This window comes from Amblyomma mixtum, chromosome 8 (assembly GCF_055824585.1).
Source record: "Amblyomma mixtum isolate Tamu chromosome 8, ASM5582458v1, whole genome shotgun sequence".
Lineage (NCBI taxonomy): Eukaryota > Metazoa > Arthropoda > Arachnida > Ixodida > Ixodidae > Amblyomma > Amblyomma mixtum.
In genome coordinates, this window is record NC_143019.1 from 82,954,946 (window position 1) to 82,972,343 (window position 17,398).

General features: G+C 47.0%; 1 protein-coding gene across 1 annotated transcript in view; it reads left to right on the forward strand.

Annotated features, from left to right (window-relative positions):
- The window catches only part of LOC149333235 (uncharacterized), a 28,068-nt gene extending 12,778 nt beyond the window's left edge, over positions 1 to 15,290 (forward strand). The window contains exons 3-6 of the mRNA XM_089556010.1: positions 304 to 866; positions 2,289 to 2,427; positions 2,514 to 2,838; positions 14,906 to 15,290. Of these exons, the coding sequence (XP_089412136.1) occupies positions 304 to 866; positions 2,289 to 2,427; positions 2,514 to 2,838; positions 14,906 to 15,170 (1,292 nt within the window). The 3' untranslated portion in view covers positions 15,171 to 15,290. The remainder of the gene's footprint in view (positions 1 to 303; positions 867 to 2,288; positions 2,428 to 2,513; positions 2,839 to 14,905) is intronic.
- Positions 15,291 to 17,398: the final 2,108 nt, after the last annotated feature.

Here is a 17,398-nt window from a genome sequence, read left to right on the forward strand (position 1 = left end):
CTTCATGCAAAATTGCTCGCATATAGGTTGTTCAGTCGACGCTAGAAAATGCATCTGCTCCCCCGGAGGACATTGCAACTTTATCGTGGGCATAAGTAATCGAGCAGGTCACTAGGAGTCTCTGGAGGCTGTAGCTGTATTTCAATTCGAATGTGACGGGAAACAGCTAATTGCGCTTTTGATGTTTAAGGTCTTAAGTGAGGGTCAGGGTTTTAATGTTTCGAAACCTAAAGAAACCAATGTAAGGTATAGATAGTAAATACGTAAAGTTTCAACCAGCTTGTCTTTTTCTTGCGATTTCAGACAACCCCTTGATGTGCGACTGCAACTTAGCGTGGCTTGTGCGTCGTGACAGTGCAGTTCGATTGGTATGGACTGCGTCGTGTGAACACCCACCCTGGCTCAAAGGAAACTCTTTGTTGGAGTTAAGAGAGAAGGACTTGGCTGCACGGCCAGACGACTGTCAGGCAGGCTGCCGCTGTGAATGCCGACAAGGACACGCCCAGGGCATCCTCGTTAACTGCTCTTCGAAGGGATTGACCAAGTTCCCCAAAGTATTACCAGAAGGCACGACAGAGTTGGACCTGAGCGACAACCAACTGGAACAACTCGACCACACTCTCAGGAGAAGTGTTCCTCAACTCCAAGTCCTGTCAGTCAAAAACAATTGGCTTTCAAGTCTGAACATATCCGCTATTCCCGACACAATTGAGGGTCTAGATCTTCGCGGAAACAGGCTGATGAAGCTTCCTCACGTCCTAGTGGAAGAACGCAACCTGACTTCCTTGTGGCTCTCTGGAAATCCGTATCATTGCGACTGCTCTGTCTACCCGTTTAGACAGTGGATCGAAGGAAACCTCAACGTGGTAAGGCCCTTAATGAGATCGTCTAGTCGAAAATTTGGTATGTAGCGTCTGCGTGCTATCCAACTGTCTTATCTTTGTTGCCTGACAGCCATTATTCAATTAAGGGGTCATTAGTTTATTTTTATGTGCACATTACAGACCACAGTTAGGTACAGGCAGGAAGAGAACAATACACAAAAACACGCCAAGAAAATTGTGTAGTAGAAATGTGAACAAAAACAAAAAAGCGGACTTTATATTAACACGTTTTGGCGGGCTAGTTGGTTAAGCATCTTGAATAAACGGTGCGAACGAAGACGAGCACAAAAGACAAGGAAACGGACGGCACAGCGCTGTGTCGTTCTTTTCCTTGTCTTTTGTGCTCGTCTTCGTTCGCGGTGTTTTTTCAAGGAGTTTATATGGTTCGAAAGGTTTGGTTAGAGAATTACAATCCTGTATTCTTAAGCAAAAACAATCTGGTACATATTGGACCTTGCAAGGCGCAGTGTTACAAAACTCGGTGACAATTTTACGTATTTCTTCCTAGTATAGGTGAATTATATGAGGAAAGGCGATGTGGGTAGATTCTCAACAAAAAAGGCGTCTATAAAACAGTTCTCATGTGAACCGAAATATTTCATTACAGATACTCGTCATTATTTCTCACGCATATTTAGATGGTACGCACCCAGGACATGTTTGGAAAATCAGCGCATCCTTAAGACACGGTCTGAGCAAGATAACAGCGCTGCAGCACTGAGCAAACAAATCTTTGGGTAGGACAAGGAAACTGTCCTCTGGATTCATTAACTACATCACTTCATTTCTAAGAATGCATGACCTTTCGCTATTAGTTGCATACAAAGAGGATGGCTTTCTTGTCTTCCCCAGTGACATGTTTGGTCAGCGCTGTGCCGTCCTATCTTGCTAAGTACGTGTCTTAAGGGGGCGCTGTTTTTTCCAAATATGTACTACCAACAAGCCCGTTCGGCCACCCTTGCTGAGGATCGGCTAACCTGATTAAAGTTATTCGCATCTTATCTAACTTCTTTATCCTTGATTCTCTAGAGCTTTATGTATAGCGGTGGTGTTTTGAAACTTATGGCTAAGCAGGCACTTTACGCTGATTGCAGGAAAACAGACAATATCTCTAGTGTTCCGGGACAGGTTGTTAATAAGTAACACTCATAAACATTCGACACGCTCCTGTGCGCAAAGATGGCTTTCCCTGCTGACATTCGTATTTACTGGATAATTTAACACAGTTATACGCAAAAAATAACATCATTTGCGAATTCAGCATTCTGTTTAGTATTGTGTAATATACTAAGGAAATCGTGCAGGCCAATCTGATTATTCACAATAGTATTATCTCGAGATAAAGGATTTCTTGATGTTACTGAAGACATTCATAATTTTTTATGATATTTTTTTTTGTAACAGGTTCGAGACGCTGGACGCATAACGTGCGCAGAAAGTCCGAACACGCTAGTGTCTCGCAAGAATTTTGCAAGTTTAGGGCAGAAACAACTTTGCCCGGCAGCATTTCCAGAATACGTGAAGTACCTGTTCTATACCATGGGTGAGCATAGCTCATATTCTCTCTTTAGAGAGAGGGTTAGACGAAGGCAGGCGTTCACATCTTGTACCCTTTGCTGCCTTTGACAGGAGTACTACTGGTCTTCCTGACGTTCTCAGCAGCCTACTTCAAATTCGAGCGGCAGCTGAAGGCATGGCTGCACGAGCAGGACGTTTGTGGCTGGCTCCAGTGCGCGGCGGAAGAGGAAGCGGACGCGGAGAAGCTGTTCGACGTGTTCTTCTCATTCAGCAGCAAGGATGCGGGTTGGGTGCACGACCAGCTGCTCCCGAGACTGGAAGCTCTCGGGTTCTCGTGCTGTACCTACGAGCGCAACTTCAAAGGCGGATTCCTGCTGCAGGACATTATCCGCGACGCGGTCGCCTGTTCCAGATGGACTTTGCTCCTCATCACGCAGTGAGATAAATGGTTCTTTTATTTGTTGACTAAATCTGCCGACAAGCTTAGGTATAGCCCCGATTTAGGCACCACTTGAAAGTTCTCAGGTATTAACTACAAACTGCAAAGCAAACACTTCGGACACTAAGGTCTAAAATCACTGGTTATGGCTGGCTTTGGGTCGTTTATTTTTTTTTAAGATTTACTGGCAATCACTTAATCTAATCGAAGTTTCAGTTAAGTTTACGGCATTCGTATTTAAGCCATCCATGGCGTGATAATAAAATATTCGGTGTCACTTTGAAATGACCTTGACTTATATGTACAAACATAGTAAACGACAAAGCTCAAATAAGCGTTCCTTAACAAGCCGTGTATTTTAACCTGGAAGAAAATAGCAACGCTTAATAAAACCGAGCAGCCTAGTACAGCCATCACTACAAAGCATCTGCAAGCTCCAATGGTGCGGCCCACACGAAACCGTTCTAGGTCCCACAAAGGCCGTGGTGGTGCTGGGAAACGAATGTGCCCACCTGCTGCCCACATCGGTTCCTCGTTGGTACATGAGGGCAGATTCAACGTCAATGTGGGCTTACGCTGTAGACACACCTGCTAGCCTTAATGGGGCTGCCCCCACGAAACTGCTGTGTGTCCCACATGGCCAGTCATGGGGCTGGAAAAAGTTGGCACCCACATGCTCCCCACATTGGTCTCCTGAAGATTACCTGAGGGCAGGTGGAACATACATGTGGGCTCTGTGCGGGAAAAAAAATTGTTAAGCGTAAATGGGTCTGCACACACAAAACCGCCAGGATCTCAAATCATTTTTGCCGGGTCGGGATGGCGGGCGTGACCACAAGTTGCCCTCATCGGTCCCTTCTCGGGGTATTTTGGGCAGATGCAACATAAATGCGGCATTCAAATTCAAATTCAAATTCAAATTCAAATTTATTTAGCATCAACAATGATGTTACAGAACTCGTGATGCAGCGGGGTGCTAGCAAAAAGCCTGTAACGGCTTGACAAAGGCTAGCACCCCGTTCACAAAGCAATACGGCAGTGGACTAAAAGTGATAGCGATATAAAGAAAAGCAATATATATATGTGACGGCTTTACATAATCATAAAAACATGTTAAGTGATAGGGCTAACATTGCGGGTTCATAATTGTAAGTGTTAATGTCTTGGAGGTGACTTGGAGGTGTTATCAGAAGAGTTAAGAGCATGTGGTATTGTGTACATCAGCATTTGGCGGCCATAGTTAGTACGGGTGTAAGGAATCTTCCATGTCTGAGTGCTTCATGTGCTATATGCTTTCGCAAACGAAGACAGGGTCGCAAGGTTTTCAAGGAAAGGGTCATTATTTAGATAAAAGGCATGATGACGTTTTAACAGAAGTGCATTGAACAGGTTTGGTAATGGTTGTAATCTAAGGTCACCAAAAAGAGGTTTTGTGTGGGCGTCATTGGGTTCATTTGAAATAATTCTTACAGCTTTTGTCTGCAGTCGATAGATTTTGGACAAGTTTGTGTACGTTGTTGTGCCCCATATCAAGTAGCAATACGATAATGTGGATGTGAAAAGGGAGTTATACAAAAGTAATTTAATGTGCTTAGGAAGAAAGTTACGAAAACGTGCAAGAATACCAACCATTCGGGATAGTTTGGAGTGAACGAGGTCAGTATGTGCGTTCCACTGCATATTCTCATGAAAAAGGACACCTAAGGTTTTTATTACTGGCACCACCTCTATGACTGAAAGACCAAGTTGCAGGACAATATTTGAACTAACTGGTTTATTTTTAGGGCGAAAAAGAACTGATTTTGTCTTCGAAACGTTCATAGTTAAAGAATTATTTAGACACCAAGTGTTCAATACATCAAGCACTGCATTCGCTTTCTTTACAAGCAGGGGTAAACTGTGATGGGAGAAAAATAAGCTTGTGTCATCGGCATAAATAATAAATGATGTATTTAAATCTATGTTAACAAGGTCGTTAATATATAGGTTGAAAAGTAGTGGCCCGAGAATACTTCCCTGCGGAACGCCATGTAGGAATGGTTTGAAGCTGGAGCAAGAGTTATTTATGTGCACCCTTTGTTGGCGGTATTGTAGGTAGGATTTGACAAGAGAAAGGAAACAGCCTCTGAAACCATAATATTCCAATTTTGTTAATAGTGTAACGTGATTTATTTTGTCAAATGCCTTTGAATAGTCTATGAAAATTCCAAGTGAATACAATTGGTGTTCAAAGGCGTTAAGAATGATTTCTTTTTGCACTAGCAAGGCGCTTTCTGTAGAGCGTTTTTTGGTGAACCCAAACTGATACGGTGTCATAATCTGATGCTTGGTTAAAAATGAGCTCATTCGTACGTGTATTAGCTTCTCAACGACCTTGGAGAATACAGGGAGTATTGAAATTGGCCTGTAGTTAGACATGTTACATTTCTCACCACCTTTAAATATGGCAGTAACTTTGGCCACTAGGAGCCGGCGAGGAAATTGGCCGCATGAAAATATTTTATTAATGATGTACTCTAAAACAGGGGCTATAATAGTAGCAACATGTTTAAGTGGCCGAATCTCCAAACCATCTACATCAGTACTGGTAGTGTTGTTTAGAGATAAGATTGTAGACACAATGTCATCTGCAGTTACCGGGAATAAAAATGCAGTCTCTTCTGTTGGTTGGTGCATAAAGTTCATGCAGCTTGGGTCATGGTGACTATTTCCCACAGATGTGAAGAAATCATTAAAAGCTTTAGCTAATTCTTCTCCTGCAAGAGTTGTGCCATTCATACTTATCTCCATCGGGCTATCAATTGCACCAGTGTGCCGATTTAGGAGTGTGTTTAATCTTTTCCAAATTATTTCCGGAGTTTGCTTCGTGTCCTGCATGAAAAGGTTTTCAAAGTATTCTTTTTTAATTCTCCGTAATAGGCTGTTTGTCCTGTTTCTGTGCTTTTTGAAGTCACCTAAATCGTTTTCGGCCATGGCCAGTCATGGGGCTGGAAAAAGTTGGCACCCACATGCTCCCCACATTGGTCTCCTGAAGATTACCTGAGGGCAGGTGGAACATACATGTGGGCTCTGTGCGGGAAAAAAAATTGTTAAGCGTAAATGGGGCTGCACACAACGATTCAGCGAATCGGCGATTCATCGCTGCAGGCGGTGAACCACCGGCTTCGTTGGCCTCCTGCGTAAATCGCCCGCAGGTACATCGCCTACAGCGGGGCTTATCCCATTGATGTGGCTCCATCGTGTTATGCATGCATTGTTTCAATTCACAAATTTGTATTATGTGCACTCCTGACTCCCTCTTATAGATAATTTGTAAGATAATTCTCAGCAGCTTTACACGATTACTTCTAATTACATTACTTCGGACTCTCGTACTCAACTAAATAGTGCAAAATAATCATATTATAACAGAAATGGCTGTACCCACTTGCTAGGATGCACTGGACTTCCTGAGACTGCAAACCTCGCAGGGTTTTGCAGCCTTCGGGCTACGGCCTTGTATCTGTTTTTTCAGCCAGCGTCCGTTCCGGCGGACGCGGTTGTTGCGACGCGCGTCTTTTCTCTCTCTTTTACTCTGTCCTCTTATCCTTCAACTCACTTCTATCTGCACGTGGCAGCGGTGGTGGCTTGGCTTGAGCCAGTTGGCAGGCCCGTGCACTTTTCCTTTCCATCCTTCTCTCAGTCGTAACCAACCGTCGTTATTAAGGCGGAAGCCTTTAATGCCTCATCGTTGTAAGCAGGAGTTGTCGACAGAAATGTCACGCTTTTCAAGTGGTCGAAATGGTCGTGACGTCACAAGTACGCGAATTTCACATGCTGACTGAAGAGTTCTTTTTCGTCCCCACCAACAGGGCCAATTGTACTTTCTCTAGTAACCATGGAACCAACTAAACGGATCGTATAGTGATGCTCCACTGAGTTCAGTTAATCGCTTAATTACCCAATTGGTCTAATTAACCTTTCTAGTCAGGCCAGATAAATAAATGAAACCGAGATGGAAATTGGCCGAGCTTGGAATCGAACCCCGGTCTCCGGAGTGCGAGTCGAGCACGCTACCACTCCGCCATGCCAGCTCGATGGTTCCGAATGAACAAAGGTGTGTCTAGTGAATACGGTGTCTTCGTTCACACCAATTCTAGAGGCCCGTGTGCTGTGCGATGTCAGTGCACGTTAAAGAACCCCAGGTGGTCGAAGTTTCCGGAGCCCTTCGCTACGGCGTCTCTCATAGCCTCAGTCGCTTTGGGACGTTAAACCCCAATAAACCAATAAACCAAACCATCTTCATCCCTTCCCGTTAAGGCGAGGTATAGGTGTCCACCGAGATATGAGAGACAGATACATTTCCTTTCCTCAAAAACCAATTTACCGACGAGCAAGGCGTATTTGTCGGCGTTTCAGATTGCTCCAAATTGTCGTGACGTCATCGTGCGCGAATTTTGACGGGTGTCCACCGAAATATGTGAGACTGTTACTGCGCAACTTCCTTTCCTCAAATACAATTTACGACTAGCGTCTACTGAGATATGTGAGACAGTTAATGCGTAATTTCCTTTCCTCAAATACAATTTTCATTTTCTTCATTACGGCCGCTATTTGTTCTTTCACTCACACTTCATCCCTTCCTGTACGGTGCGGCTCAGGTGTCCACCGAGATGACAGAGAATTACAGCCCCATTTCCTTTCCTCAAAAAGCGTTGCGTTCAAAGGGCAACGCATCGCGCCGAACGGGTGGTGGCGTTCCTTGGACTCTGTGGCAGCGCTACAAGACGCTGTCGCGTTCCACTCCTAAAGGCGAAGTTTAAGCGTCATTAATTGGCAGTTAACTAATGCACCAACAAAATGTGCAGTGAACAATCGCGTAGCAGTATGCAGCACTCAGGCTTTCGCCTTTCACCACTTTAGCTGCTAAAGTTCCTCGTAATTTTGCAGGCCCGTGCACTTTATTTTCGATGATTGCTTCACTCAGAACAGTGCCCAACAATAAGATGTGCTGTCTGCACAAAGAGCAACACGGGTTCACTGTAAGCTGCCCACAAAGCCCATTTTCTCCCGTGTTCACAAGGAAGGAAGGGAAAACTTTGTTTACACTAATGGTTTTTCCTGCGGTTTGGCGCATCTTCAGAGACGTCTTGGTTCTACCCCCAGGAGCCTTCTCTGTCGAAGTCGTCCGCCTCTAATCAATGGTCCAGTTGCCCTCAGCCCAGGGCTCCGCTGGCCCCTGCCACCCGTTGAGCTCGCTGTACCAGACCTTGTTGGTCTTCACAGCGGTCGCTGGACAGCAGAGTCTCCCACTGCTCCGCACTCGGGTTTTGTATTTTGGGGACCACGTCTATGTTTTGGCAGGCCCATGTGATGTGGTATAGGGTAGGTTTTTCGTCGCACCAGGGACATTTGTCCGCGTATATCGTAGGGTGCATTTTGTTTAGTATATGTAGGTTTGGGAAAGAGCCTGTTTGTAATTGTCTCCAAGTGACAGCTTTCTCTCTGCTGAGAGGTTTGTGCGGGGGGGGGGTATCGCATTCTTCTGCCTCTATAGTTTTCTAGTATGGCCGAGTATTCCCTGGGTGCTGGCGCGAGTTCCGCGGTCTCGTCGGATGCTCGGAAAGTAATGTATCCTCGAGCTATCATGTCGGCCTCTTGGTTCCCTGCCACCCCCGTGTGCCCCGGTACCCACACAATTTTTTGTGGGATCTTGTCGCTTTGTTCTTCCTGGTTTTTAATTCTGTCGCTCGCTGCGAGGAGTATACGGAGCGCGTGACGACCTATCCTGCCATTCATGTAATTTCGGCAGGCTGTTTGAGAGTCCGTGAGCATTGTTAGTGACCGCCCGGTTCTATAGCCCTCCGCCACCGCTAGAGCAACGGCTACTTCCTCGGACTTTGCAGCTGTGCAGCCTCGGAGAGACGCGCTGGTCATTTCGCGTAAAGACGAATCGACCACCGCCGCTACAGCGATTTTGGGACCTGCTCCTCTCCAAGACATGTCTGCATACACGGTCGTGGCTTGAGGAGCGTATGTTTTCTCGATGAATTCGGCGTTCGCTTCTCTTCTTCGTGTTCACAAAAAAAATTTCAGTTCGTGTCTTAAGTCACGCTAGGACTGAAATAATTAGTGCATGATGTTATGCCTTGAGAGTAAAATGCCGTCGTTGCGGGTGGGTCTATCTCTAAAAAATCTACATCGAACCCCTATGGGGGCCATGTGGGCTGGATCCAATTGGGCTTGCTCCTTTATAGCCCGTATCGGTTCCATAACAATTTCGGAGGGGCTAACTGAAATGAAAACCTAATGTTCACCCTCAGGGGCTATCCACTTCTCGCCAATATGGAACCATTGTTGTGCTCGGTGTGCTACTGAGTACTGACTTCGAGAAATGCGGGCCGAATGTCGGCAGTGCCACAAGGGCTACCTACATCGATCTCAGAGGGGACCTATTGGGGCCTGTGTGGGCAGCCGAATCGGGGCCGACTGGGGCCCGCATTGCACACGCAAACTGGTACCACCGGGGCTCATATGGGCTACCCACGTTGTATCTGCAGGGGGATTCACTTGATAGCGCACTTTGTGCTATACGGGTTGTTTATTAGTTCTCGCTTGAGCGTTCCTTAGAGATTTCCCCCAGGATCCTTGGTCGATTACGCAATCGCATGCAACCAGTACGCCGAAACGAAGGCGCGCGCGTCGTTCTGTGAAAGCTGTTTCTAGCTACGGACATCAGATTTGAAATTTCCAAGCAGAATGCACAGAAAATGAATATAGCGCTTTCAAATATTTCCATGCTTAATTATCCTCTCAGTTTTGGAATTTTCTTGGTGCCTGCCCAGCTTGGATTTATGCGCAAAATTTCAGAGAGCGCATCGACAAATAACAGTAATTGCTCACCAGTGATCATTTCAGCGTTTCAGTTGTGCGATCACCGCAAAGCCTGAAGTCGCTTCGCCGCGCTGGAACTGGCGAAGGCGCCTCCAGATAGGCGACACAATCGACAGTTGCAACCGAGTGCTGGCTAGCGTCCGTACATTGAGCGGTAAACATTCGCACGCTCCATGTCAAAGTGCATAGCAAAGCCGCTCAGAGAAGTGAAGTGGCGAAGGAACGCGCAAGACAATCCACATTTTACAGTACAATACAAAGCACAGGCTACCGTTTCTCCTACGGTCTCGTAAGGGGGCAGTGTTGGGCTCTCAATAAAGTACGACAAACAACAAGACGGCGCTACGTGCGAACGGAGAAAAGTAAAAAAAGAACTGCAGCGCCAATGCACCTAAAATTATAGGGGCCACCACTTCAGGAGCTAGTCCTCTTACCCCTACCGGCGAAGTGGCGCAACGTCTAAGTGATGCGCCACTGCCCCAGCAGGTCCTTCTTTCAAATACAGCCACTGATGAGGCTTGGGAAGGCAAGATTTCTCTTCCTGGGCATTGCGGAATTTGAGCGCTCTCGCAACCCTCATTTTTGCCTAGATACGCGGAGACTTCCTGGAAGCTGTCTATTTTGCAGGTAGGCCTGCTCTTTTCGGATTCGTTTTCTTTTTATCTATTTCCAGCAAAACAAAAATTCTCCAACTGGCGTCTCACTCCTTTCTCAAACATATGAAGAGGGGGAGGGGAAGACGGGCGGAGCGGATGGCTGGCTGGTGGCCGGTGAAGAGAGAGAATTGTCCCTAAGCGCTACATGAAGGAGGCTTCTCACAGGCGCCTACGCCGCCACATAGTTTTCCTTTCCTCGCCCTAACGGCGCTGTCCCATTTAAAGCTGCCATGATTTTTCCTAACGCTTTCCTTTCCCTAATCGCGGACGTCGCAAGCGTGAAGAGGCGGTTAAAATGCCCATCGTCGAATGCACATACTTTCAGCGGGTCTTTGTCAGAAGTTTACAGCCTAAGGGGTCTACTTCTGAGCCCTGCAGCCCCTCAGAAGCTCCTTGTTGGCACCGGACAGTGGAACGACGGCCCCATTGCGTCAAAAGGTGCCAATGAAGGCGGGGGAGGGGGAAGGTATCATGAGCGCAGGGGCACTCTTTAACAGTCATGTCCAGTCGGGCCGGCAGAAGGATGGCTGTCTGCCGATATGTACAATGCGAGAATTACACGCCTCACCCCTGCCGATAAACTGGCACCTGTCACCCAAGTGTCCTGACCCCTCTCCTTTAATACGCCACTGACTACAGTTGCACATGCATGTGCAATATGGTGCAGGGAAGTGCAAAAAGAATGGGTGCCGCACTAAGCACGTAGGCAAGTTCGTTCCCTGCAAAACTGGGGTGGTGTACAAAATACCCCTCATATGTGGGAATTGCTACATAGGGCAAACTGGACGTTGCCTGAATATTAGACTTCAGGAGCGTCAAGCCGCTGTTGAATCATTGGCGGGGGGTGGGGAACTGGCAAAACATTGTCGCCATTGTAGTAACTGCACGCCCAGGTTCCGCGCCACAACTGTCTTGAAAAAATTGACGACCCAGCTTAGCAGGGAAGTTATCGAAGCCTACTGCATTAAAAAAGGAAATGACCGTTGCATCAGCTCCGCTTCAGTATCTTTATCCAAGAAAGAATTTAAGTATCTAGATGCTAACTTATGCCACGCGCGCCCACGTGCCAGTATTATTTGATGGTGTCGGCTTTTTATCAGGCGCGATTACGATTCCTGTACAAATGTGGCTTTCCTATAGTAAACCTTATTTGAACTTCCGCGTCTTGTCCTGTGCTTTCCTCTCTTCGTCCTGCGTCGTTTTGCGCGGTTGCAATATGCACTCCATTCTGAGGTTATGCCGTACCTGATGGAGGTACAGCACATTAACAACCTTTCTCTTCTCTTTTAGCCTAATGCAGACGCCTGTGTTCAGAGCTTTTAATCTTTCTCTCAGCTTTGCTGCCACTCAAGTCAGAACTTCAGGTGTGTAGCCTGCCTTCGTTAGGCGATCAATTTGTATTCCAAAGCTTCGTTCGTTCAAAGCTTCAAGCCGTGTTCACAACACTTTTTTCAAAACATAATTAAAAACACTGTGAACAATAGCTCGTTTTACGAGTTTAGATGGGGCTGATGAGTATGGAAGGATGGGGTTTTGAGTTTGGGTCTCGTAGGACCAACAGTAGATACTCCGAGAATATTGCGTAAACATTTGAAAACAACTGCTCAAATTTGAGGTTGTCACACTGTAAAAATAGAAAGTAATCGTCTAGAAATCTAAAAATATGGCACATGCTAAAACCTTCTAGGCGATCTTGCAACCTTTTGTAACGCAAAGCCAAAAACGTATCGCTGAGTTCGGGGGCTATGCATGAGCCACTACATATACCATCAGTTGAGTTGCCCCTTTACGTGGCGACGTGAGGAAACACTTGTTGATGATGAAATCGGGTTTCTTGGTGGATTGATGGTTCGGACTCGCAAACATTCACATTACTCGACGGCAGGAAAAGAAGGTTAACGACTTATTTACACATAAATAAGCAAGAAGAAACGAGCAAAGAGAAAACTATTTACAACATGACTGAACCGTTTATTACAGGAAATCAGCCCCCGCTTGACCGAGAGCGCTGAGTTTTAAGCCTTCTGTCTCCGCCCTTGACGAGGACAGCAACCATTAATAAAACAGACGACGCTTCTCGCCAATCGATGGTTAGGGAAAGGAAAATAAAGTTTCCGCCAGCTAATCAAAGACTGGGGAAAGGATACCAGCTAACCAAATACTTGGGAAAGGAGAGGTTCCGAGCACACATACAACAGCGCAGAATTCACTGCATTCCGAACCTTTGCCTTCTTCTACGTTTCCATTCCACACACGTGCTTACGGGGCACACGTATGCCTCGGGAACACTCAAGGTTCTTTATAAAAAAAAAAAGAAGAAAGCTGTCGCTGAGCGGCGCAGCGTCCAGTGGCGAGCTCTTCCGAGTACTAAAAGCTCAAACGACCCATCGGCGCGCATCGCGTACCGATCGGCCACCGTGCACCTGCGTCCTCACAATAAGCTATGTACATGAGCAGAGCGAGTGACTGACACGCAGGGAAGCGAGAAGTTTAAAAAAAAAACATCCACTGGCCACAAACACGACGACTGCAGGCATTCAAACACTGCACTGTAGAAAGCTGCGCGCTATTTCTGAAAGTATCTGTGGTAGGGAGGCAAGACGGAGACAGAACGAGCGCTCTGACAGACGCTGCCGCCGGCAACAATAGAGCAGCCACCGAGCCTCCGTCGTGCATTCGCGGTTCCACGGATCTGGTAACCTTCCGACCACGGACAGGTGCACACTTCAAAGTCTCGCTCCGTACTCTCTGTGCTGGAGACTGGATGGCGCCTCAGAAAGTTCAGCGAACTTCACACCATCTCTCCGAATGTACACATCCCAAATCCATTCTACGAAAGTCGGGCCAAGATAAAATGATAATAGTTCGGGGAAAGCACTGGCATAAATTCCATACTCGACACTCGTTCTGAAATGGCACAACACCATGTTTTTCTATGTGATCATTGACTGCTGAGACGATTTCCGCTTGCGGAACCGTGGCGAATAACTCCTTAACGTCAATTGAGAAACCTTGAAGGTCACTATTGTGATCACTTCTTAGGAACTCAATTACCTCATCAGAGCTTTTTATTCTGAAAGGGTTGTCAATAGCCAGACCACTGAGTTGCTGTTGCAGGTACTTTGCTACGTGCTTCCGCCATGTCCCAGTTTCTGACACTATTGCGCGAAGTGGCCAGTAAGGCTTATGGGTTTTCACTGTGAAGAAAAAAAATGCTTAGGCTGCACTTGTTGCAGTTTTCAGTCATGCTTGACAGCGGGTTCAAATTCAACTTTTTAGCCAGCCGCTTCGCCTCACTGCTAATTTTCGAGGTTTGAACATCGGAACGCTTGTCAAACACTGCAAGTACGCTGTCAGATGCCTTCGACATATGCTGGTCTGTGCTTAAAACAATAAATCCTCCATGGTTATTGGCGGAAAAAAAGGTCAGCGAGCGTTCTTTTAGCTAAGTGACAGTCTTAAACAGAGGACTTTTTTTTCCCTGCCTGCCTATACTTAGCTAAAACGTACACGCCTTCAGCGATGCAACGGTCAATTTCGGTGTTTTCCTCGCGCCGAGAATCTTGTCTCACCATGTTAAATAGTTTAAGCCTAAATTTTTCGGCTCGACCGCGAACATGGGCCCCCGGCTGAGGACTTGCCTAGTGTTGTGTGGAAGGGAGACACCCTCCATGATGTGGATCTGTTGTCCAGTCGCTGGGGTCTCCTTGGGAAGTAGCGCACGATGTGCTGGGAGCGTCTGCTGCCAAATTAATTCTGTGGTGTGGTGAATACACCGTGATAACTGGTGCCACTGGATCTTTGAATGATCGAAATGTACCAGAACTTTCAGGTGTTCCCTGCACGCGCGCACTTGCTGCAGCCATTCCGACCGGAGAAGCTTGCAGAGTCTTCTTCTTGCTTAGGGTTGTACAGCCCCAAATAGGGCGGAAAGGTTGTGTTAACTGGCACTCTCCGGAACACAAAAATGCCGAGTGAACGAGCTCTGCATGTCGCCGCAGCCACTACTGGTACCACTTGGAAAGGATCAAGAGTTCATGTAACAGAGCCATTCGTACTAGAAATGAAGTTACACAAAACAATATGCTGGGCAATTGATTTTTTAACTTCCATATCTACAGCACGCTAAAGAAGAGACAGAAGGAACACGCACAGGTCACACAACCGTCCTTCTGTCTAGTCTTTAGCGCTGTAGATATGCAAATTAAAAACGAAGACCAACTCGCCCAGCATACTGTATAATTTTGAAGTCTGTCCATTGTGAACGACTAATACCAAGGTGTAGTCGGCCTCAAGGGTCGCTTCCCCAGCCAACTTGCCGCGAAGCGAGCTCGCTGCACTACTTGTTGCCGTCGACCAGTGACTTCGCAGAATTTTGGATGTCTGTTAGAAAAAGAGTCAAGAGTGGCATGATTTCAGACAAACGAATGATCATCACAGGTGCCCAAGGCGCTGGACACATAGTTATGTCTGGTTTACGGTGGCTGAGCAGACAACTTCTCCGCTAATTTTGAAATGCATTGTCAATTCTGCAGGAACTTCGTTGCGAGTGAATGGTGCCGCTGGGAGTTCCGGTTGGCCCACCAGCGAGCACTCCAGGACAGGATCAATCGGCTGCTCATGGTGCTCGTCGACGATGTGGCCCCTGGTGCTCTGGACGAAGACCTGCGGCTTTATGTGCAAGCTGCAAATCACTTCCGCTGGGGAGAACCCAATTTCTGGGAGAGGCTGCAACGCTCGCTGCTCAAAAAGTACTCCAAGAGGAAAGTAATTATCGAGCAGCCAAGCACCAGCGTATAAACCGGCACCAGCTGCGGTGAAATCTAGAAAACCACAGAGCAGAGGCCAAACCTTGCATGCGTGCAAAAACATATTCGCAGCATTGAAATTCGTATCCACTATTTTTCTGTTACTACTCTTTGCATTACTTAAATTAGACGTTAGGAGAGAGAGATAATAAAGTTTTTTGATTCTTTGAAGAGGGAGGCTTCCTTCTGATGCAGATAGGCTACTGTCGCATGGTGGCCTTGATCTCTTCAACCTCAGCTACTTGCTCAGTTCTGCCTCTGCGTAACCTTTGTTGCCAGATCTGCAAGCTGCAGATCGCTGCCACCCACTGCTCCTCTGAGGGAACTTAGGTCACCAAGTAGCCGCACTTGTTTACTGCTGTCATGTAAGCAAAATGTGATCTAAAATCGATTAGAAATGCCATTAGATGCACACGAGCTGAGAAAAATACACGCCCCTGAAATAAATAGTCTGCCCGTCGCCTCGGCAGTAACAGGTGCAATATAAAACGAAAATAACGATGGACCTCGTAACACGTGAGTATGCGCTATTATTATTGTCCGCTGCGGAAGGAGCAGCCGCTGCCGCTGACCAGTTCAGGTCGCGCTAGCGGTAACGGAATGCAGTGATGCACTGGGCGGGGTGAACTAACATAGCAATCATAGTTTGACAGACTGTACCGCTCGTCATTCTCCCTAAAACCCTACCGTCGCTTCTCATCTTTTTCCTCTCCAACATCCCTCTCTCTCCTCTCCCTTAGTGTGGAGAAGGAAATTTTTTTTGTCCAATTTACCACCTGCGACCAGAGACTTGAGAGGGAGGTTTAGACGGGCATGCTGATCGCGCATGAAGGTCTTAATGCTAACGCAATAAATAATTACAAACGATCAGGAAAAGATACTGAAAATCTGATCGGAAATTCTGATACGCATTGCATAACTTGCGATTAGTATTTCGCACAACAGCTTCATACATCCCATTTTTTTGGCAGTTGATGGTGCCGGCCGCACGCACGCTTGCCCCTTTCCTACTGGCATAAAGGTAGACCTAGGTGCACAGCAATGAGATACTTTGAATCAACACTACTTTTTCAGCCCATATCAGTGCTTCCAGTGCATAGCTTCATTATGTTGGGAGAAAACTGATGCCTGACTTTCAGTATCCGCGCTAGTGCCCCAGTCCCTCTGGGAAGTGCAATAGGCCCTTCATTATCGTCGGCTCTACTCGCGTATTCGCGTTTTTAATGATGTAATGATGTACCCGCGTTTTTAATGATCTTAGCATTCAGGAAAATAGCCTCACGTAGTTCGTTTTGTCTCCAGTGTGAAAGTTACGAAGAACTGAAACGTTGCTATTACTAGTGGCTGGGGAGGTGCGCGAAATCCGAGCCAAAATTCATACATGTGCAATGCATTCAATATTTTAATGGTAGAGACGATTCTCTTGAACGTTAAAACCACTTTTTTCAATTTCGCACTTGAAATGATTGATCTGACTTGGCCGAAGAAGTTTTTGTATTGTACAGGAGCGTCTTCGAAGCGCAGGTCGGAGACCGTTGATCAAAGACGCGTCACGGCAGGCACACACCCAGGAGTCACACCGAAACCAGCACAGCACTTCGTTCTCCTGTTCGTCCCACCGCGTGAACGGCTGCCGGTCGTTCCCATTACAGTTACCTCCCCAGCGAAAAGAAGCCATCCTGGCGACTTACGGGGATGAAAGAATTGTTGGATCGTAGTAGGGCTTAAGACGCTCGACGTGTACAGTTTCACGCCCCCGGCGACGATGATCCGGGGAGGGGTGAAGGGGCTCAACTATGTAATTCACGGGAGAAGTTTGCTGAAGAACGCGGTAAGGGCCGTGATAGCGGGAAAGCAGTTTCGTGGCGAGGCCGGGAGTGGAGGAAGGCACCCAGAGCCAAACGAGTGCGCCGGAGGGATATGACGCGGGAGGGTACGAGGGGTCCCGGCGGTGCTTCTGTTGCCGCTGTAGCTGTGTGGTGAAAGAGCGCGCAAGTTGTCGACATTCTTCGGCATACATGTGGGCTTCGGAAAGGGATGTGGTCTCGGAAGGCTCAGGACGGTAGGGGAGGATGATGTCCATGGTGGATGTAGGCTCTTGACCATATAACAGGAAGAAAGGAGAGAATCCCGTCGTTGTCTGCGTAGCCGTATTATACGCGTAGGTTACGAAAGGAAGTACTTTGTCCCAGTTGGAGTGGGCCGTATCAACGTACATGG